This window comes from Artemia sp. Qi Xiang Cuo, chromosome 8 (assembly GCF_049724085.1).
Source record: "Artemia sp. Qi Xiang Cuo chromosome 8, ASM4972408v1, whole genome shotgun sequence".
In the NCBI taxonomy this organism is placed as follows: Eukaryota; Metazoa; Arthropoda; class Branchiopoda; order Anostraca; family Artemiidae; genus Artemia; species Artemia sp. Qi Xiang Cuo.
This window is the reverse complement of record NC_142801.1, coordinates 47,349,837-47,367,188: the sequence shown is the minus strand read 5'-3', so window position 1 is coordinate 47,367,188 and position 17,352 is coordinate 47,349,837. Positions and strand designations below refer to the sequence as shown.

General features: G+C 35.1%; 2 protein-coding genes across 2 annotated transcripts in view; one reads left to right on the top strand and one right to left on the bottom strand.

The window, feature by feature from the left end:
* Positions 1–17,352, top strand: part of PolH (DNA polymerase eta) — a 419,141-nt gene that overhangs the window by 74,751 nt on the left and 327,038 nt on the right. The window lies entirely within an intron of this gene.
* Positions 54–5,747, bottom strand: LOC148949485 (cuticle protein 19-like). The gene is made up of 3 exons (XM_089093505.1): positions 5,682–5,747; positions 2,174–2,293; positions 54–472 (listed from the first exon to the last, which is right to left on the bottom strand). Exons 1-3 carry the CDS (start codon positions 5,685–5,687, stop codon positions 116–118), a joined length of 483 nt encoding a protein of 160 aa, XP_088949631.1. The 5' UTR covers positions 5,688–5,747; the 3' UTR covers positions 54–115.

Below are 17,352 nucleotides of genomic sequence, written 5' to 3'. Positions count from 1 at the left end.
CACCTCTCAAATAATGTTCCGGAAAAATAATGGTATATCAAAACAAGCCAATATTTCTCGGTATGATAATTTTAATTCTTGTAAAAAAATAATCGCTAATAAATTTTATAAATATCTAATATTTTGGCTCATAAGAAGGTGCCTTGTACTCTGGAGCAGGGTAAGAAGGCGCTTTGTATGCTGGTGCAGGGTAGGCTGGTGCTTTATATTCTGGAGCAGGGTAAGCAGCTTTGTAGGCTGGTTTGTATTCGGGGTATTTAGCCTCACCAGTGTATTGAACATCAGCATTGTAACCGCTGTAGGCGTCAGCAGTGTAGGTTACAGTCTGGACACGTCCATCTGGAAGGAGGACTCTGTAGCTACCCTTGGTATATCCTTTGTCGTCGGTGACCTGCTCTTGAGCGTAGTCATTGTAGGTGTAGTCGTCCTTAACCGTCCAGGCAAATTGATATGGGGCGTATTCATATTTATACTGTAAAGAAAAAATATTTGAATATTTTTAATTTTTCAATGCTATTGAACGATATAAAAATAATGGAATAATTTCAAAATCCATAGATGAACTCCCATAGAAAATATTGTATTGAAAAATCTAGTTAGCATTTCTATAGTTTGTAGTATGCGTTTTTTCTAGTTCTTTTTATATTGCCTCATACATTAATAAAGATCTACATTTGATTCATATATTACTGACTTGCGGCATCCAAACTTCAATTCCATGGAAATATAGAGACCGATCAAATAGAGTGGAAGCGTGTTTTTCTTGTCTCAAGTTGGAACTTTTTCTTCATTTGAACAAGCTTCCGGGACCCTTTTACTTCTTTTAAATTAGCCTGATTTTATATTAGCAAACATTTCTGGAAAAAATCATAACATAATTGATACAACGGTTTCCTTGATTCTTTGAAAATTTGTGTCATTCCAACCTCTCAGTGAGTCGGAATTTCAAAACAGTAGTAATATTCTTTATTAATATGTGGATTTGGAAAGGTACTGATTGCGAGCGAGCTAAGCAAATTGGATGCAAAAGTGTTAAACAAGAACTATCGCATTAACGGGAGACAAATACTCATCGGAATTAATGAGAGCCAAGCTTTTACGTTCTTCTGAAAGAATAAGTTTTTTTTATTTTTTTTTTTTTTAGTTTCTGTCATGACTACTATTATTTATTTCTATGAGAAGTTTTTGTGGTTTCTACCGGGATCGGTGATAAATGATGACTTCGTTCTCGTTCTCATTTAACAAGGAGTTGGATAAGTTATGGGTAACGATAGGATTGCTGTGGACAAGGATAGTTTCTTCCGTTATTTCAAGAAGTAATCTGTTGAACCAAGTGTGAACTAATAACCACTAATCGGATATATTTTCCAATAAATATTTTTGTGTTCAATTTTCCTTTACAATCATGAAACCTTTTAAGTTAAAAATAATGAAAACAAATATGGTAATTTTGCTAGAGAAATTTGAAGGGCTTGCAAGAGTTTGTTTCTTTATTCATATATTTATAGAGATTATTTTGAGTAAAAAAGTCTTTTACAGTCAAATAATTGGCAGACTGCTTTGGAAGCAGAGCGGGTTTGTTACGGGTACCAAAGCAGGGGAAGCCTATGAGCTCTGGCTCTCACGAAGTTGCAAAATTCTTGCGATCACTCCAGCCACTTTCAGTATCTCGTATAATTTGCCTGTTTTGAATCTGTCTTAAATTTGGCACTCTAATCCCGAAATGTGGACCCCTGATATAAATTTCTGTCCGCAGACTCATTTTGTTGTTTTAATTATGTTAGTTTCTGAAAATTAGTTAAACAAGACAGGAATGAATTACGTTGCGTGAGCAACACTAGTTTTCTCCTGTTTTTATTTATTTTCTGACAAAAATTCCGAAGGGGTAAGCAAAATCTAACTTAAGCACTCAATCAATGGCGAAGAAACAAAAGCAAGGTGTTTCTTGTAAAATAATTTTTTTAATTAGCCGATCAAAGGTTGCTGCAAAACGTCAGGCTATACTAGTTACTTAGATCTAGTCGTTCTTCCTTTTATCCAGATATACTTAATCAGAGGCTCAAGTACGTACAAGAAATCCGTAAAAATCATTCAAGAGACCGTTAAAAGCAGATAGGGTTTTTTGATGCTAGCTATATTCTTTGAAAAAGAAGAAAGTAAATTGTATACTTACGTCAGCTGCTTTGTAGGCAGGCTTGTACTCAACTGGCTTATAATCTGGCTTGTATTCTGGCTTCGGGTATTGCTGAGGTGCAGCAAATGTGGCCCCAATCAAAGCACAAACGATGAGTACCTAAAATCAATAGATAAATCTGGAAAACTTGTATATAACCAAAGACGTCAAGCCTGGTTCTTTTCTACTTGCGGCTATGGAAACCTTGACCGTGTCAGTGGAAACCTTTTCTTGGAATGGACTTTGTTTCATCTAGGGGTACAAACTTTCAATGGATGATTAAATTATCAAGGGATTTTTTCATATCTTCAAAGAGTTTTCCGAATTTTTCAGATTGAAAGGTTTGATCATTGTTATCTTTAATATAAACTTCCCCAATACTAGCACAAAAGATGCAGCTATCCGTATGTCCCAGTGTTTGTATTTCCAAAATACCTTGTATTAAGCATTTGCTTATTAGACTTGTGGATGATTCTTGATTGATGACACATAACAATAATATATTTTGTTGTAATTTCCTCAATAATTTAATTTTCCTTTTATAATTACAATAGTAAAAAATGAGCATACATAATTTAATATTTAGTTAACAATAATATCTAAGATAAAAATAGCCATTGCCTTGTGGGTTTTCTGTTTTTGCAACAGACAATTGGAATGTCACGCAGTAATAAAATCTATTTAGGTAATCATGTGGTCTGAAGTAAAGCAGAGTGAATAACTACTTGCTTGGATGAATAACTCATACAATTCTTAGAATACCACATCATAGTATGTTATGCAGGGACATAAAAATGTCTTTCTGATTTTCTTTGGAGCAACTCATAGGGCCAATTGTATTTCGATTAAAATATTTTTATTCCTGATTCTATTTCTCACGGATGAGATTTTGAAAAACAGTATGCGGGAGCACTGGTGGGCACTGAGCTTCCACAGCTTTTCATGTAAAGCCGTTAAATCGAATGTCAACCAGTGAAAAAATTGAGAATGGTGTTGGATGTCTGTGTTGCAAAGTTCTTCTTATGTTTTTTTGAACCTATAGTTCAAATACGCGTAAGCAAGGGAATAGGATCGGCGGTTTAGTCTCTCCCTGCCATCTTCGTTTAAAAAAGGCTACATGTTTATCTGTTTACTTTATTGTCTATGAACTAGTTAAGATATTTTGTTTTATATTTCTAATTTGACTGTTTCCAACTCAACATTTTTCTTCTAAACTTTTTCTTTACTGTAATTACACTAGCAACCCGGGTCCTGTTCCTTACGTCAGTTCGGGTGACCCTATGTTCTGTAAGTGAGCTCAGTCCTATTAGCAGACCAATTTGAATTCACCCCCCCCCCTCCCAATCCGAGTCTTCCACCATTATCAGGACAGGAATTGCAACATACCCTTGTAATAAAATTTCACAGAAAATAGTAAGACGAAAATAAGTGTTCTATTAACAAAGGTTAATGATTTATGATTGTGACATAAACTTCGCCATCGACCATATAAATTAATGATCATAAAAGTTATGTAAACAATGATGATGATGATAAAAAGGAAGACTGGTAGCAGTTAATTCGCGCCGTGGTACTGGACTGGAATATGGTCTATCATGATCATTAGTTCAAGTAGCGTAAAGTATAAACAAAAACAAATAAATTAGAAATAATATGTTACAAACTTTTACAAAACAGAGATGGATCCTGGAAACAAATCGCAGAATAGAGCAATATAAACCATTAAGACAAGGGAAAATGAGCAGTAAGACAAAACGGTGCTTAGATACAGATTAGTGTGTCCTGCCTGACGGCGAAGTATCAAACAGTTCGTGGTAACAAAAAACATTGGTTATTTTTAAGTTTTCTTGTGCATTGTCCAAATATAGATCGCTTAGCGTTTCCCTTTTTCGAATGTATGCCCTTCCCCTCCTAAATAAGTTCATATTGACAAGCTTGAATTGTGTAGAATTTTTGTATACTAACATGTAGTATCAAGGGTACCTGCAGAAAATTTGGAAGTATGGACAAGCCAGTATGCATTTTGTCCCGAGGGCGCTTTACCAGAAAAATTGTATTTTCATCTTAAGTTTTACAATTTTTATATTCTCAATGTATTCCTGGTTTCTCTATAAGGTATCTGCCTCTCGCTTTTTACTCTGGAGGATATTATCATATTAACGAGGTAATTGTAAATTACAAACTTAAATGCTTTTTGCTAAAATTTAATTTCAACGTTTCTAATTTGAACCTTCTAAAACTAATAGGATTTATGATTTTTTTTTTTTTTGCAGTTACAAAGTAAATAAAACTCATGATAAAATAACCTTAGTAAAATGGGATAAGAAGGATACAACTTGCTCTATTTGAAATCGCTGCTTAAAATCTGAGTGACACAGAGGTTTTTCAGATATTTCAAATAGTTTTTCGATTTTAATTCACGTTTTGGGACGTTTTTTGGACACCAGAATCTACGCCAGACAGGAGAACTAGCTGTTTTTATTTTTTTTCTCCGATATTTATGGCAAATTTTAGAAGGATACAACTTGCTCTTTTTGGGATCGCTGCTTAAAGTTTGAGTGAAAAAGAGATTTATCAAATATTTTAAATAGCTTTTCGTTTTTTATTCACGTTATTGGGACGTTTTTGGTCACCAGAATTTACGCCAAACATGAGACCTCAATATTTTTAGCCTGGTTCTCCGATATTTATGGCAAATTTTAGGGGAAAGACTATAGACCGGACAATCTACCAAGCATAATGTCTAGTGAAAAAATGCTATTTAAAATTAGTTTTGACTTTTGGTCCGAGGATTCAGGCTTCAGGTTCCAATAAGTTTAAAATGGCACTATTTTTAACGTTGTGTAGAAAGATAGCGGGGCTGCAAGATGAGGGTAAGAGATTGTTGTAACTTATTACTGTAAAAATATAACTTTTTATTTCAAGAAATAAAGCTATATATTCAGAAAAGAAAGTTTTCTGGTACCGTGAAAAGAGTGTTTCCCGGGGTTGTAACAAAACGTTGCTTGAAACTTCAACATTTAATTATTTCAGAACCCTGTTATGTGGGATGGCATGTAACTTAAACAGGAAACAGGATTTTGCTTGTTTTGTTTGAAAATTAGTGGATATGAAGAATGGTTACTTCTTAATGCAACCCCTCCCCCATAAGGCAATTTCCCCCATATTTCTTCGTTTGAAGGTTTTTAATTTTTACATGAACACATTTTTTCTTAACTATCCACTATTATTCTCAGGGACAAAAGTGTTCTGTTAATTGAAACACTGCTTTCAGTTAAAGCGCGTGCTACTTGATACAGTCTAGGGGATCGCCGTCAAGCAACTTGGAGGGAGCTAAGAAGGATCATAACTCTATTCTGAGTTATCCATGAACATTAATAGATAGTGGCTGGTAGTTAAATATATTTGGTGGTTGTTTTAATCTTAGTTAAATTTGCGAAGAGGCTGTGCTTCCTTCCATCGTTGTTCGTACTTAGGCTCATGTAGTAAAGACATGAAAAGAACTTACTTTCATTTTCTTTGCTTGTAGAATGTTATCAGTAATTAACCCAAAAATAAACTGCTGAGGCTTTTGATTTTTCGGACGTTATATATGATAAAATAAAAAAAGGTGACCACGCCTTGCTGGCAGCATTAATATTCAATATAAGCATAATAATGTGAAGTTAGTTCCTTGAACCGATATTTTGTGCCTCAGTCACCGAGATTCATAAAGGCATAAGTCATTTGGTAATCTAAAAATATACAAAATAGAAATACATTAATATTGAAAGCGATCATTGAAATAGATGGCAGAATAAGAAAAATTGTAGGTAATCTATTTCAATCAGGGTATTGCATTCTGGCGATCATTTTTTTTATTATCACTTTTCAAGTTATTCATTCTCCGGGTTTTTGATCTTTCCATTCCTTTTGCCTTGACATATTAAAGGATCTTAACGGGTTAAAAAAAAAAATCCTTTTTTAAATGAGCCAAATTTCTGCTGAAATGACCTGTATTGCGTTTCGTTTTCATCCACGTAGGGTTCTGACCAGTGTTGGCATAAGTCCTTCAAACTTTTTGCTTGAGTAAGTATACGGTACGTACCTACACAAAATGTTTCCAAATGATGTTTGATTTTCACGGATATTCCTAACCAATAATGAAGTGCAAGGAAACAGGGTTGAGAAAACGCAACAACAGAAGTAATTATTTTTGTCTTATTGATACATAACATATCAAGTTTTACTGTTATCCGTCTCAATGGCGTCAGTTAGTGAAAATTTAGGGGCGGGAGCAAAACATCTTTTTCGAATTCTTAATGGGGTAATTTTGCTGTTTTACCATTTTTCATTGAAAATACAAGAAAAAGGTATTTGTCAATGAAAACACAAAAAGAAGGTATTTTCAAAGTCTACGGGTTTGGGGAGATCAAATGTTTCCCCTTCTTATTGATGCCACAATTCCTTCTATTTAAAATCGTTTTGCATAAAGGCTGTCAAATACTTATACGGTTTATTAGAAATAAGAGGAAAATTCAGATATGGCACTGCTTCGAAACTATGCACTTTTGATACATTATTGACTAGTGCTGTTCAAATAGATCATTATTTATTAGACTAGTTGTAAAAAATTTATTCATAGAATTTGGCCCTATAATATACAAATTAAATGGACTAAATAATATAATACCAACAATAATTTATTGTAAACCCGCTTGCAAAAAATTATAAAAAAAAACGTAGCGCAGAAACACAAAATAAAACTGATATAACTTCTAATTATCGAACAAAAACAACATATTAAACAGTTGGTAGTAACGAACTGTAAGTATAAGAGCGACTCGGCCCAATAGTAATCGAAACTCTAAAAGGATTATTTTAAAACGATTAATACACCAAAAGAATCGGCCTTGTACGCTGAATAATTAAAGAAAAACTTTCCGAATTTTTTTTTTTAATAAAAGTAAAGAGTCATATTAAACTTAAGACCAGCAGAAATAAATTCCTATAAAAATTCAAATTTAACACGACCAGAAATTACAATTAAAGAATTAATGAAACCCAAAACGAATAGAAACTAAAATAAATGATCACATCAAACATAAAGATAACATATACTGATATAGATGAATAAATCGATCATAAAGCGAGTAACGATTAAATTAGATATACAAGTCAAACTTAAATCGAACAAAAGTTACTTCAAGCAGGAGTCTATTTTCTGCCCCCTTCCCTCTTCTATGAACATAAATGTTCTAAAGCCTATTGCGTCATTTGTGTCCTCTTGGAAATTATCAATGTTTTGAACAGTGTGCTCTGTTTTCCCAACAATCGACGACAAATGAAAAATAAATCCTCATAATAAACAAGATGACTGGGAAGTACTATGGAAAATAAACTGGATAATGTAGTATATAATTATATCAATCCCAGGAAACTCAGCGATTGAAAGTTTATTCACTTCAATTTTCTTATTTTTCGAGATTATAACTAAAAAAAAATGTGTACCATAGACATTTTTTTCAATAAGCTCAAATGACGCAACAGGCTTTAGAACGTTTCCAGTTAGAGAAAAGGGAAGGGGGTAGTAACTAAACTCCGCCTTGAAGCAATTTTTGTTCGTTTCAGTTTGACTAGAATATTCAATTTATTCTTTATTCATTTAAAATATATTTATTCATCTATATCAGTACCTGTTATCCTTATGTTTGATGTCATCAATTATTTCAATTTCTGTTCGTTTTGGGTTTCATTTATTCTTTAAAAAAGTTTCAACTGATTACCCTCGGTCGTTTCTGAGATATTGCTGATACGCCCTCTCGACGACCAGCATGGCACATAGTGTATTTAGATTGTGTTCAGCATCCCTTTCAAAAGATTTGGGGGCTTATTTCACCCCATAGGCATAGTTAATTGATCTTTGGACTATTTTGAACAAGATGGTTATTCTCTCTGAAGTTTATACGAGAATCCCTTCCTGCCCCCGGGCCCTGGGGGGTTTTGTCGACACCAGAGTTTTGTTACTTAACCTTTCAACTATTTTTAAAAAATTTTTTATCTGATGCATTTAGGGCGTGGAGGAGGGCGTGGAGGAGGGCGGGGGCTAGTTGCCCTCCAATCTCTTTTGACTCTTAAAAAGTGAACAAAAACTTTCAATTTCCTATGAAATAAGCGCGCTCTGAAGCTTATACGAGTATCCCTTCCGTAAAAAATAATATGAAGGATTCGGAGAATCTTTAAATTACAACCCTTGCCCTGAGGGTTGTGGGGGAGTTGTCATCCTCAAAGACCTAATTTCCAGACCTTAAAACAACGTTGAATAAAATGGGTGTCTCAAAATTTTGATTGGATGTGTTTGGGGAAAAGGTGGGCGTGAGAGGGGGGTTAGGTGCCCTCAAATCACTTTCGGCTGTTAAAAAGGGCACTAGCCCTTTGAATTTCCAATCGAATGAGCCTTTTTTGAAGTTTGTACGACAATGACTTCTTTAAAAAAAAACCTTATATGCTCCAAAGGGATAACTTAAAACTCTTGCCTTAGGGGCTGTGGGGGAGTGTCCTTCTCAAATACATCTTTTCTATGTGAAAATCAAATATATTGAACAAAATGACTATCTCAAAACTTTGATAGGATGCATTTGAGGGAATGATGGGCCTGGGGGTGGCTAGTTGCCCTTTAAACACCTTCGAAAATTAAAAAAGGTAAAATTCTTTTTTATTTATGATCGAATTAATCTTTTTTTAAGTTTTTACGAGAAGGCTTTCTACAGAAACCTTTTATGCCCCCAGGACATAAATTACAACCCTTACCCTGAGGGTTGTGGGGAAGTATCCTCCTGAAAAATATATTTTATATGTGAAAATCAACTACGATTAACAAAATAGTTATCTCAAAATTGTTATTGGTTAGTTTTAGGAAAATGAGGGGCGTGGAGGGGGGGGGCTAGTTGCACTCCAAACAATTTTGAATATTATAAAGGGAACAAGCCCTTAGAATTTCAAATTGATTAATCTTTTTTTGAAGTTTCTACGAGAACGCCTTCTATAAAAACCTTATATGCCCCCAGGGCATACTTGAAACCCTTGCCCTGAGGGTTGTGGGGGAGTGTCCTCCTCAAAAATATCTTTTCTATCCGCTATCTCAAAATTTTGATTGGATGTGTTGGGGGGACTGAGGGGCGTCGGGGGGGGGGCTAGCTGCCCTCCAATCACTTTCGACTATTAAAAGGGCACTATCCCTATGAATTTCTAATCGAATGAGCCTTTTTTGAAGTATCTACGACAACACCTTCTATAAAAACTTATGCGCCCCCTGGGCATAACTTAGAACTCTTGCTCTGAGGGTTGTGGGGGAGTATCCTCCTAAAAAACACCTCTTCTATCTGGAGATCAACAACGCTTAACAAACTGGATGTTTCACAATTTTGATTTGATGTGTTTTGGGGACTGATGAACGTGGGGGGGGTTTGTTGCCCTCCAATCACTTTCGACTATTAAAAAGGGCACTAGCCCTTTGAATTTCCAATCGAATGAGCCTTTTTTGAAGTTTCTACTACAACGCCTTCTATAAAAACCTTATATGCCCCCAGGGCATAACTTAAAACCCTTGCCCTGAAGGTTGTGGGGGAGTGTCCTCCTCAAAAATATATTTTCTATCTGGAAATCAACTACACTGAACAAAATGGTTCTCTTAAAATTTTGATTGGATGTGTTTGGGGAAATGATGGGCGTGGGGGGGGGGGCTATTTGCATTACAATCACTTTCGACTATGAAAAAGGGCACTAGCCCTTTAATTTCAAATAGATAGATTCTTTATGGAAGTTTCTACGACAACGCCTTCTATAAAAACCTCACATGCCTCCAGAGGATACTATAAAATCCTGGCCCTGTGGATTGTGGGAAAGTGTCCTCCTCAAAAATATATTTTTGATCTAGAAATCAGCTACCCTGAACAAAATGGCTATATCAAAATTTGGAGTGTTTTGGGGATTAATGGGCGTGGGGGGGGGGCTAGTTGTCCTCCAATCATTTTCGACTATTAAAAAGGGCACTAGAACTCTCGATTTCAAATCGAATGAGCCCCCTTTGAAGTTTTTACGACGACCCCTTCCATATAAAGTGCCCCTGGGGAAAAAATAATATTAATAAAACATTGGAGCCTGTACTATAGGCAACGCTACAGCGTTGCCTCTGATAGTATTTGCTATCAGGAAATATTCAGAAAATTTTTAGGGGGGATTTTCTGCAGGGGCGAGGAAGATTTTCCGCTGGGAATTTTCCGGGGAAGCTTTACATGGGGAGGGGGACGGAGATTTGCTGGCGGGGTTTTGCCGTCAGGAATTAAATAGAAATAGCATTTTTTTTTCATTTGAAAGTAAGGAGGAAAATTAAAATTTTAAACGAACAGAAATTATTCCCTATTTAAGGGGGCTGCTCCTGCCCCTTGCTCTTTACGCAAAAGTTTGATTTTTTCCCTGTCCTTTAAGAAGAACGATTCCTGAAACTTAAGGTTTTGAATGAGAAGTACTTTTAGTTCAGTTTTTACTCGTACAGGGTGAGGCTCGAGGAAGGGTCAGCTCCCCTTATATGAGGAATAGTTTCTGTTTGTTTTAAAGTTTTATGTTGTTCTTTGCTTTCAGTTGAAAAAAGTTCTTCAGTTTCAGTTTTTTTTATTTATTTATTTAATTGCAGCAAGACACAAATATCAGAGGTAACGTAATAGCGTTGCAGTAAAGAGCCGTAAGGCTTTTTTTATTTTTTATTTTTTCCAGATTCACTTCATGTGGTTGAGACTCATGCGATTGAGAATGGAGTTCTAATGCCTTTTTTAAGAGTTAAAGTGAACGAAGGGAAGCACGCCCCCTCCCCCCCTCACACCCTTTTAGTAACCCTTTCCCCAACGACGTGCGATCGAATTTTGAAACAGCCATTTCGTTCCAAATAGTCTAAAGGTCTAATAACTATCCCCGAGAATATCATAACCCCACATCCCCTGGGGCTGGAAATTATACGAGTTCTCCATTATTTGCAGATAGGGATTGGTATAGGGAAAGCTGGGCATGTTTCGATCTCCAAAAAGGCTTAGAGTTTTAAGAATAACTTTCAAGAGATGTTAATAGGAATGGTGAACAAAATTAAAACTTACTATGTGCATGCTGGTTGTCAAAAAGGGTGTATCAGCAATACCTCGGGAACGGCTGGGTGTTCTAAGTTGAAAGGTCCAGGGTGGGTTGAGGGGAATGTTGAAAAGCCTTATAAAACTTTATAATAACTTTGTATTAACCAATAATAAAACTTTGGCAACCAAAAACAAACCGAAATTGATTTTAAGAAACTTTCCTAAAAGACCTTTTTTTAAAGAAAGTAAAGAACTATATGAAAACTAAGGACGAGTAGAAATAAAGTCATATAAAAATTCAAGTTTAAATCGAACAGAAATTATTGTCAAAGAATAATTGAAACCCAAAACCACTGTATATATAATAGGTATACATACCACTGTATATATAAATAGGTGTATATATAATATAAACTAATTATATATACAGTGCCCAAAACGAACAGAAATTGAAATAAATAATCACATCAAACCTAAGGGTAACGGGTATTGATATAGACGAACAATTAAATCTTAAATCAAGTAAAAATTAAAATGAAAAATCAAGTCAAACTTAAAACGAAGAAAGTAATAATAAACAGGAGTTTGTTTGCAACCCCCCCCCCCTAACCGTAAACCTTATAAAGTTTATTGTGTTATTTGCGCTTTACTGAAACAAGATAAATTTTAGTTTTTTTTTTAATTATAACATTGAAAACTAAAACATTCATTGTTAACAAAATCTTGAATTGCGGAGATTTCCAGGAATTAAGATAGTTATATATTAATTGAAAATACATGTATTTTCATTGTTGAAGATACATGTAATCTTCAACAAAACGCAAATGGTACAATAGACTTTAGAAAGTTTATGGTTAGGGTGGGGGGGGGGGGGCAGTATCCAATTTCTGTTTGTAGTGCATTTTGTTCGTGTTATGTCGGACTTGAGTTCTCACTTTAATTTTTATGCGTTTTAGGATTTAATTATTCATTTTTACCAATACCTGCTACCTTTATGTTTGACGCGATTATTTATTTTAATATCAGTTCAGTTTGGGTTTCAATTATTCTTTGAGAGTAAATTGGGGTTGTTTTAAGTTTGAATTTTTGCAGGAATTTGTATCTGCTCTTCTTTTGTTTTAATGTAGTTTAGTTTTAATCTTAACTTTTCTTTCAAAACCTTTTTTTCTGAGAGTTATTTTTTCTAAATTAATTATCATTAAAACTTCAAGGAGGAATCCCAATGGCATTTTGGAAGGACACGATTCGGTGCTATTCTATCGACCGCGTTTCTAATTCAGGAACAAACAAAACATGGTCATCAATGTGGTACTTTTCCAAAACAATTGTGTTTCGTAGATACGATTGGAGGCCCAGTAGAAACTTTAGGTAGGCTACATAGGCCTGAACGAATGCGAAGCTTATCTGTGTATCTAGGCCTAATCCAGCATCATTATGGGGAAATATGGGGAAATATACTCGAGAGGGCAACTTCTGAGAACAAACAAAATTAAATATGTTTGTTATGATTAAACTTAAGGCTACCAGTTTTGTATACCTCATTCTTAGACCGGAAACAACTTTGTCGACAACGAGAAGCTTTGAGGTTCTTAAATCGCCTCCGTAGTTTTTACCAAGATTAACTAAAAAAAAAAACAAGTTTATTTAAAGAAAGAAAAACGAGCAAAAATGGGGTTTTTATAGGCCAAATGAAGATACTGAAAGAACGAAGCGAATATTTCGAGAGGACAAACGCCTCTCTTCTTCAGCGCGAAACAAATCGATGTATCAATAAAAGCCAAAAATTAAAAAAATTAAAACTAACTACCTAACAACCATAAAAGCGAGTTATTCGCCAATATCCGCGATTTGAACAAAATACAAAAAATATGAACTGTCATCGACGGATACTAGCAAACAACTGAACAAGGAAAGGAATCAATTCATTCACTCGAAAAACATAACGAACCAGCAATTAAATAAGTTGGAAAACTATGTCATTTGATTTAGGATTTTAATTAAGGCATTTCTTGCAGACACCCTTTGAGACCTAAGTGGTTGTTCACGTGTTTGATTAGATGATTGGGAAAGTGGTTCAAGGTTTATTTCAGTGATCACTAAAGTATCGGATTCTCTTTTGAGAAAACCGAAATATGACTCGTTTATTCTTAAATCACCGGAATCTCTGTTTAAAGCTAGACCTAAATGTTGGTATTTATAAATTTCAACAGCTTCTCTGTAGTGCTGGACAATACCTTTATCATTCGAAATAAGACTAGCTTGACTAAACAAAATAGTATGGTCTGGTTTTTCAAAATGTGCTCTGCAAGGGCAGAGTCAAAATTTTCTGGTTTTTCCGCTTTTTAAGTGTATTATTAATTGAACTAGAGTACTGAGTTAATCTATCTGTTAGTCGCTGATTAGTTCTTCCAATATACCAAAGACCACACGAACAAGGAATTCTGTAGACACCGGAGTTTTCACCTATCGGGATAGGGTCTTTTCCTTGATAAATTTGGGACCTGATAGTTTTTCTGGGTCTAGACCCAGAAAAACTATCAGGTCCCAAATTTATCAAGGAAAAGACCCTATCCCGATAGGTGAAAACTCCGGTGTCTACAGAATTCCTTGTTCGTGTGGTCTTTGGTATATTGGAAGAACTAATCAGCGACTAACGGATAGATTAACTCAGCACTCTAGTTCAATTAATAATACACTTAAAAAGCGGAAAAAACAGAAAATTTTGACTCTGCCCTTGCAGAGCACATTTTTGAAAAACCAGACCATACTATTTTGTTTAATCAAGCTAGTCTTATTTCGAATGATAAAGGTATTTTCCAGCACTACAGAGAAGCTGTTGAAATTTATAAATACCAACATTTAGTTCTAGCTTTAAACAGAGATTCCGGTGATTTAAGAATAAACGAGTCATATTTCGGTTTTCTCAAAAGAGAAGCCGATACTTTAGTAATCCCTGAAATAAACCTTGAACCACTTTCTCAATCATCTAATCAAACACGTGAACAACCCCTTAGGTCTCAAAGGGTGTCTTCAAGAAATGCCTTAATTAAAATCCGAAATCAAATGACATAGTTTTCCAACTTATTTAATTGCTGGTTCGTTTTGTTTTTCGAGTGAATGAATTGATTCCTTTCCTTGTTCAGTTGTTTGCTAGTATCCGTCGATGGGAGTTCATTTTTTTTGTATTTTGTGCTAATCGCGGATATTGGCGAATAACTCGCTTTTATGGTTTTTAGGTAGTTGGTTTTAATTCTTTTAATTTTTGGCTTTTATTGATACATCGTTTCGTTTCGCGCTGAAGAAGAGAGGCGTTTGTTCTCTCGAAATATTCGCTTCGTTCTTTTAGTATCTTCATTTGTCCTATAAAAACCCCATTTTTGCTCGTTTTTCTTTCTTTATGTGATGTCAGGCCAATGTGGTTTAAGAAATTATCTTTTTAAGTTTCTTTAAATGAAGTAAGGAGTGACATTAAAACTTAAAACGAACAGAAATTATTCCGTATATGAAAGGGGCTTTCCCCTCCTCAACACGTCGCTCTTTACGCTAAAGTTTGACTCTGTCTCACAACTTTATTTTTTTAAACAATAAAAACTTTAGCGTAAAGAGCGAGGTATTGAGGAGGGGACAGCCTCTTTCATATACGGAGTAATTTCTGTTCGTTTCAAGTTTTAATGTCGCTCCTTACTTTCAGTAAAAAAAACTTGTTTTTTTTATTTAATGTCTGAACGTTTTTGAATTAATGTAGCTTAGATTTTGGCTCAACTTACATGAATAATTAAAACGAAATTAGCATATTAATTTTCCTTTTTTTTTTGCTAAATGGCTTTCTCGAAATTTTGTTCTGACATAACTTACGAATTAACTCACATAACGATTTTATATATCCGTATCTGTTTATTACATACATTAGGGGGTTTAACCCCAATGAATGACATCGTTCTTTAGTCTAAAGATCGAATTTCGTACGAATCACGAAACCCTCATTCATAACGGCCGGTTAATTGGAATAGATGGCTCTGTTGAAAGTACTAAAAAAACTGTAGCGTAAAGAGCGAGGTATTGACTAGAGGGCGAATCCCCTCATATACGTAATAATTTCTGTTCGTTTTAAGTTTTAATGCTGCTTCTTACTTTCAGTTGAAAAAAACTTGTTTTTTTTTATTTAATTTCTGATCGTTTTTTAAATAATGCTGGGAAATCTGGCCCCCTTCATAGAAATGTCCCTTCTCCCAAGGAAATATCCTCCATGGAAAGATCCTCCCCCGTATCCCCTACTCTGACCCCGACTCCCCACTAGAAAAAAAATCCTCCTGAAGACGCCTGAATACTTGCCAATAACCAGCATTATATGTAAACAATGGGCACAGTTTATAACTTGCAGCCCTTCCCCCGTGAAAAGTGGGGGATTAAGTCATCCTGAAAGACATATTAATTAGATTTTCGACTATTCTGAACAACATGGCTATCTCAAATTTTTGATTGGGTGACTTCGGGAAAAAAATGAGCCTGGGAGGGGGCCAAGTTGCCCTCCAATTTTTTTGGTCACTTAAAAAGGGTACTAGAACTTTTAATTTCCGTTCGAATGAGCCCTCTCACGATATTCTAGGACCACTGGGTCAATACGATTACCCCTGGGAAAAAGGAAAAAAAAATCAAATAAACACGCATCCGTGATCTTTCTTCAGGCAAAAAGTGAAAAAGTCCACATTTTTGTAGATAGGAGCTTGAAACCTCTACAGTAGGGTTCTCTGATACGCTGAATATGGTGGTGTGATTTTCATTAAGGTTCTATAACTTTTATGGGGACTTTCCCCCTTTTTCGAAAATAAGCCAAATTTTCTCAGGCGCGTAACTTTTGATAGGTAAGACTAAACTTGACGAAACTTATATATTTGAAATTACAATCTAAATCTAATACTTTTGATGTATCTATTGGTATCAAAATTCCGATTTATAGAGTTTCGGTAACCATTTAACCGGGTCGCTCCTTACTTACAGTTCGTTACCACGAACTGTTTGATAAATGAGTTTCTGTTCAGGAAGAACCATCTCTCCCTCAGTTTTAACAAATAAAGACTGTGGATGGGGTCAAGTTTTAGGCGACAATAACGCCTCAAAAACAAGAAACTCGGTTTGGGATTCATGCTGATATTTGCATAACCCTTGAGTAGAAGATTAATATTGGCTTGTAGGACAATGATTTGAGGTACTGATCAGGAGCATATCGTCGGCATGATTCAGTAGGTTCATGTCCGTATCATCTGCAAAAATGCCTTAATTGTTTTGTTGTATTTTAAGGATGATTTACACATTATTGTATTACACATCTATGGGCATGTTTATGGTGATCTTGCATCGTGAAGAGTTTGAGACAATCCCATTTTTAGTGGTTTTATCCTAGTGACTTGGAAAATAGTCAAAATATCCCGAGTTTTTTTTGTTTTTTTATCTGGAGGAATATTTACTCTGTCTTCTATCTATTAGTATAAACTTTAAGGAGTTCTGGACCCAGAACTCCTTACAGAAAAGTACAGAAATTTATTGCCTGATTAAAGTACAGAAATTTATGTCCAATATGAGACGGCTCGGGTAATTACTCGTTAAAAAATGATGGAACCGCATAAAAACCCATTGAGTCTCCCTGAAAACTATCCATAGGATCTGAAATTTTCAGTTACAATTCTAGTGGAAAATTAGGGACGTGACAAAGAAACAAGGACTGAATCATCAGACAGATACTTTTTTATTGCAAAAAAAGTGTAAAATCAGACCCCCCCTCCCCATCCTCTGTTACTCTCAAAAGTGGGGTCTGACCCCTGTATGCACTTGTTATTTGCTATAATATTTGAAGGTGTTCCGGCAGAATTTTTAAATGATGTTTTGCCTAATTGTTAAGAGGCATTGAAATGATGCATATCCATACGGCATAGCTTGACTGTTGTGGCAGTTTAGCTACTGCAGGATTAGTTCATATTTATTCATGATTTAGTCTTGTGACCAAGGTATTGAAAAATGACTGTTTGAAACACTTCTGTTTTAAAGGGTTCCTGTTTTAAAGCTCTAAAACACTTCTGTATAAGT

Bases quoted from the DNA above. Each gene is read 5' to 3' on its own strand.
- LOC148949485 (XM_089093505.1), bottom strand. The intron at 473-2,173 runs GTAAGTATACAA...TTTTCTTTACAG, and splicing joins CTGCCTACAAAGCAGCTGAC to TATAAATATGAATACGCCCC.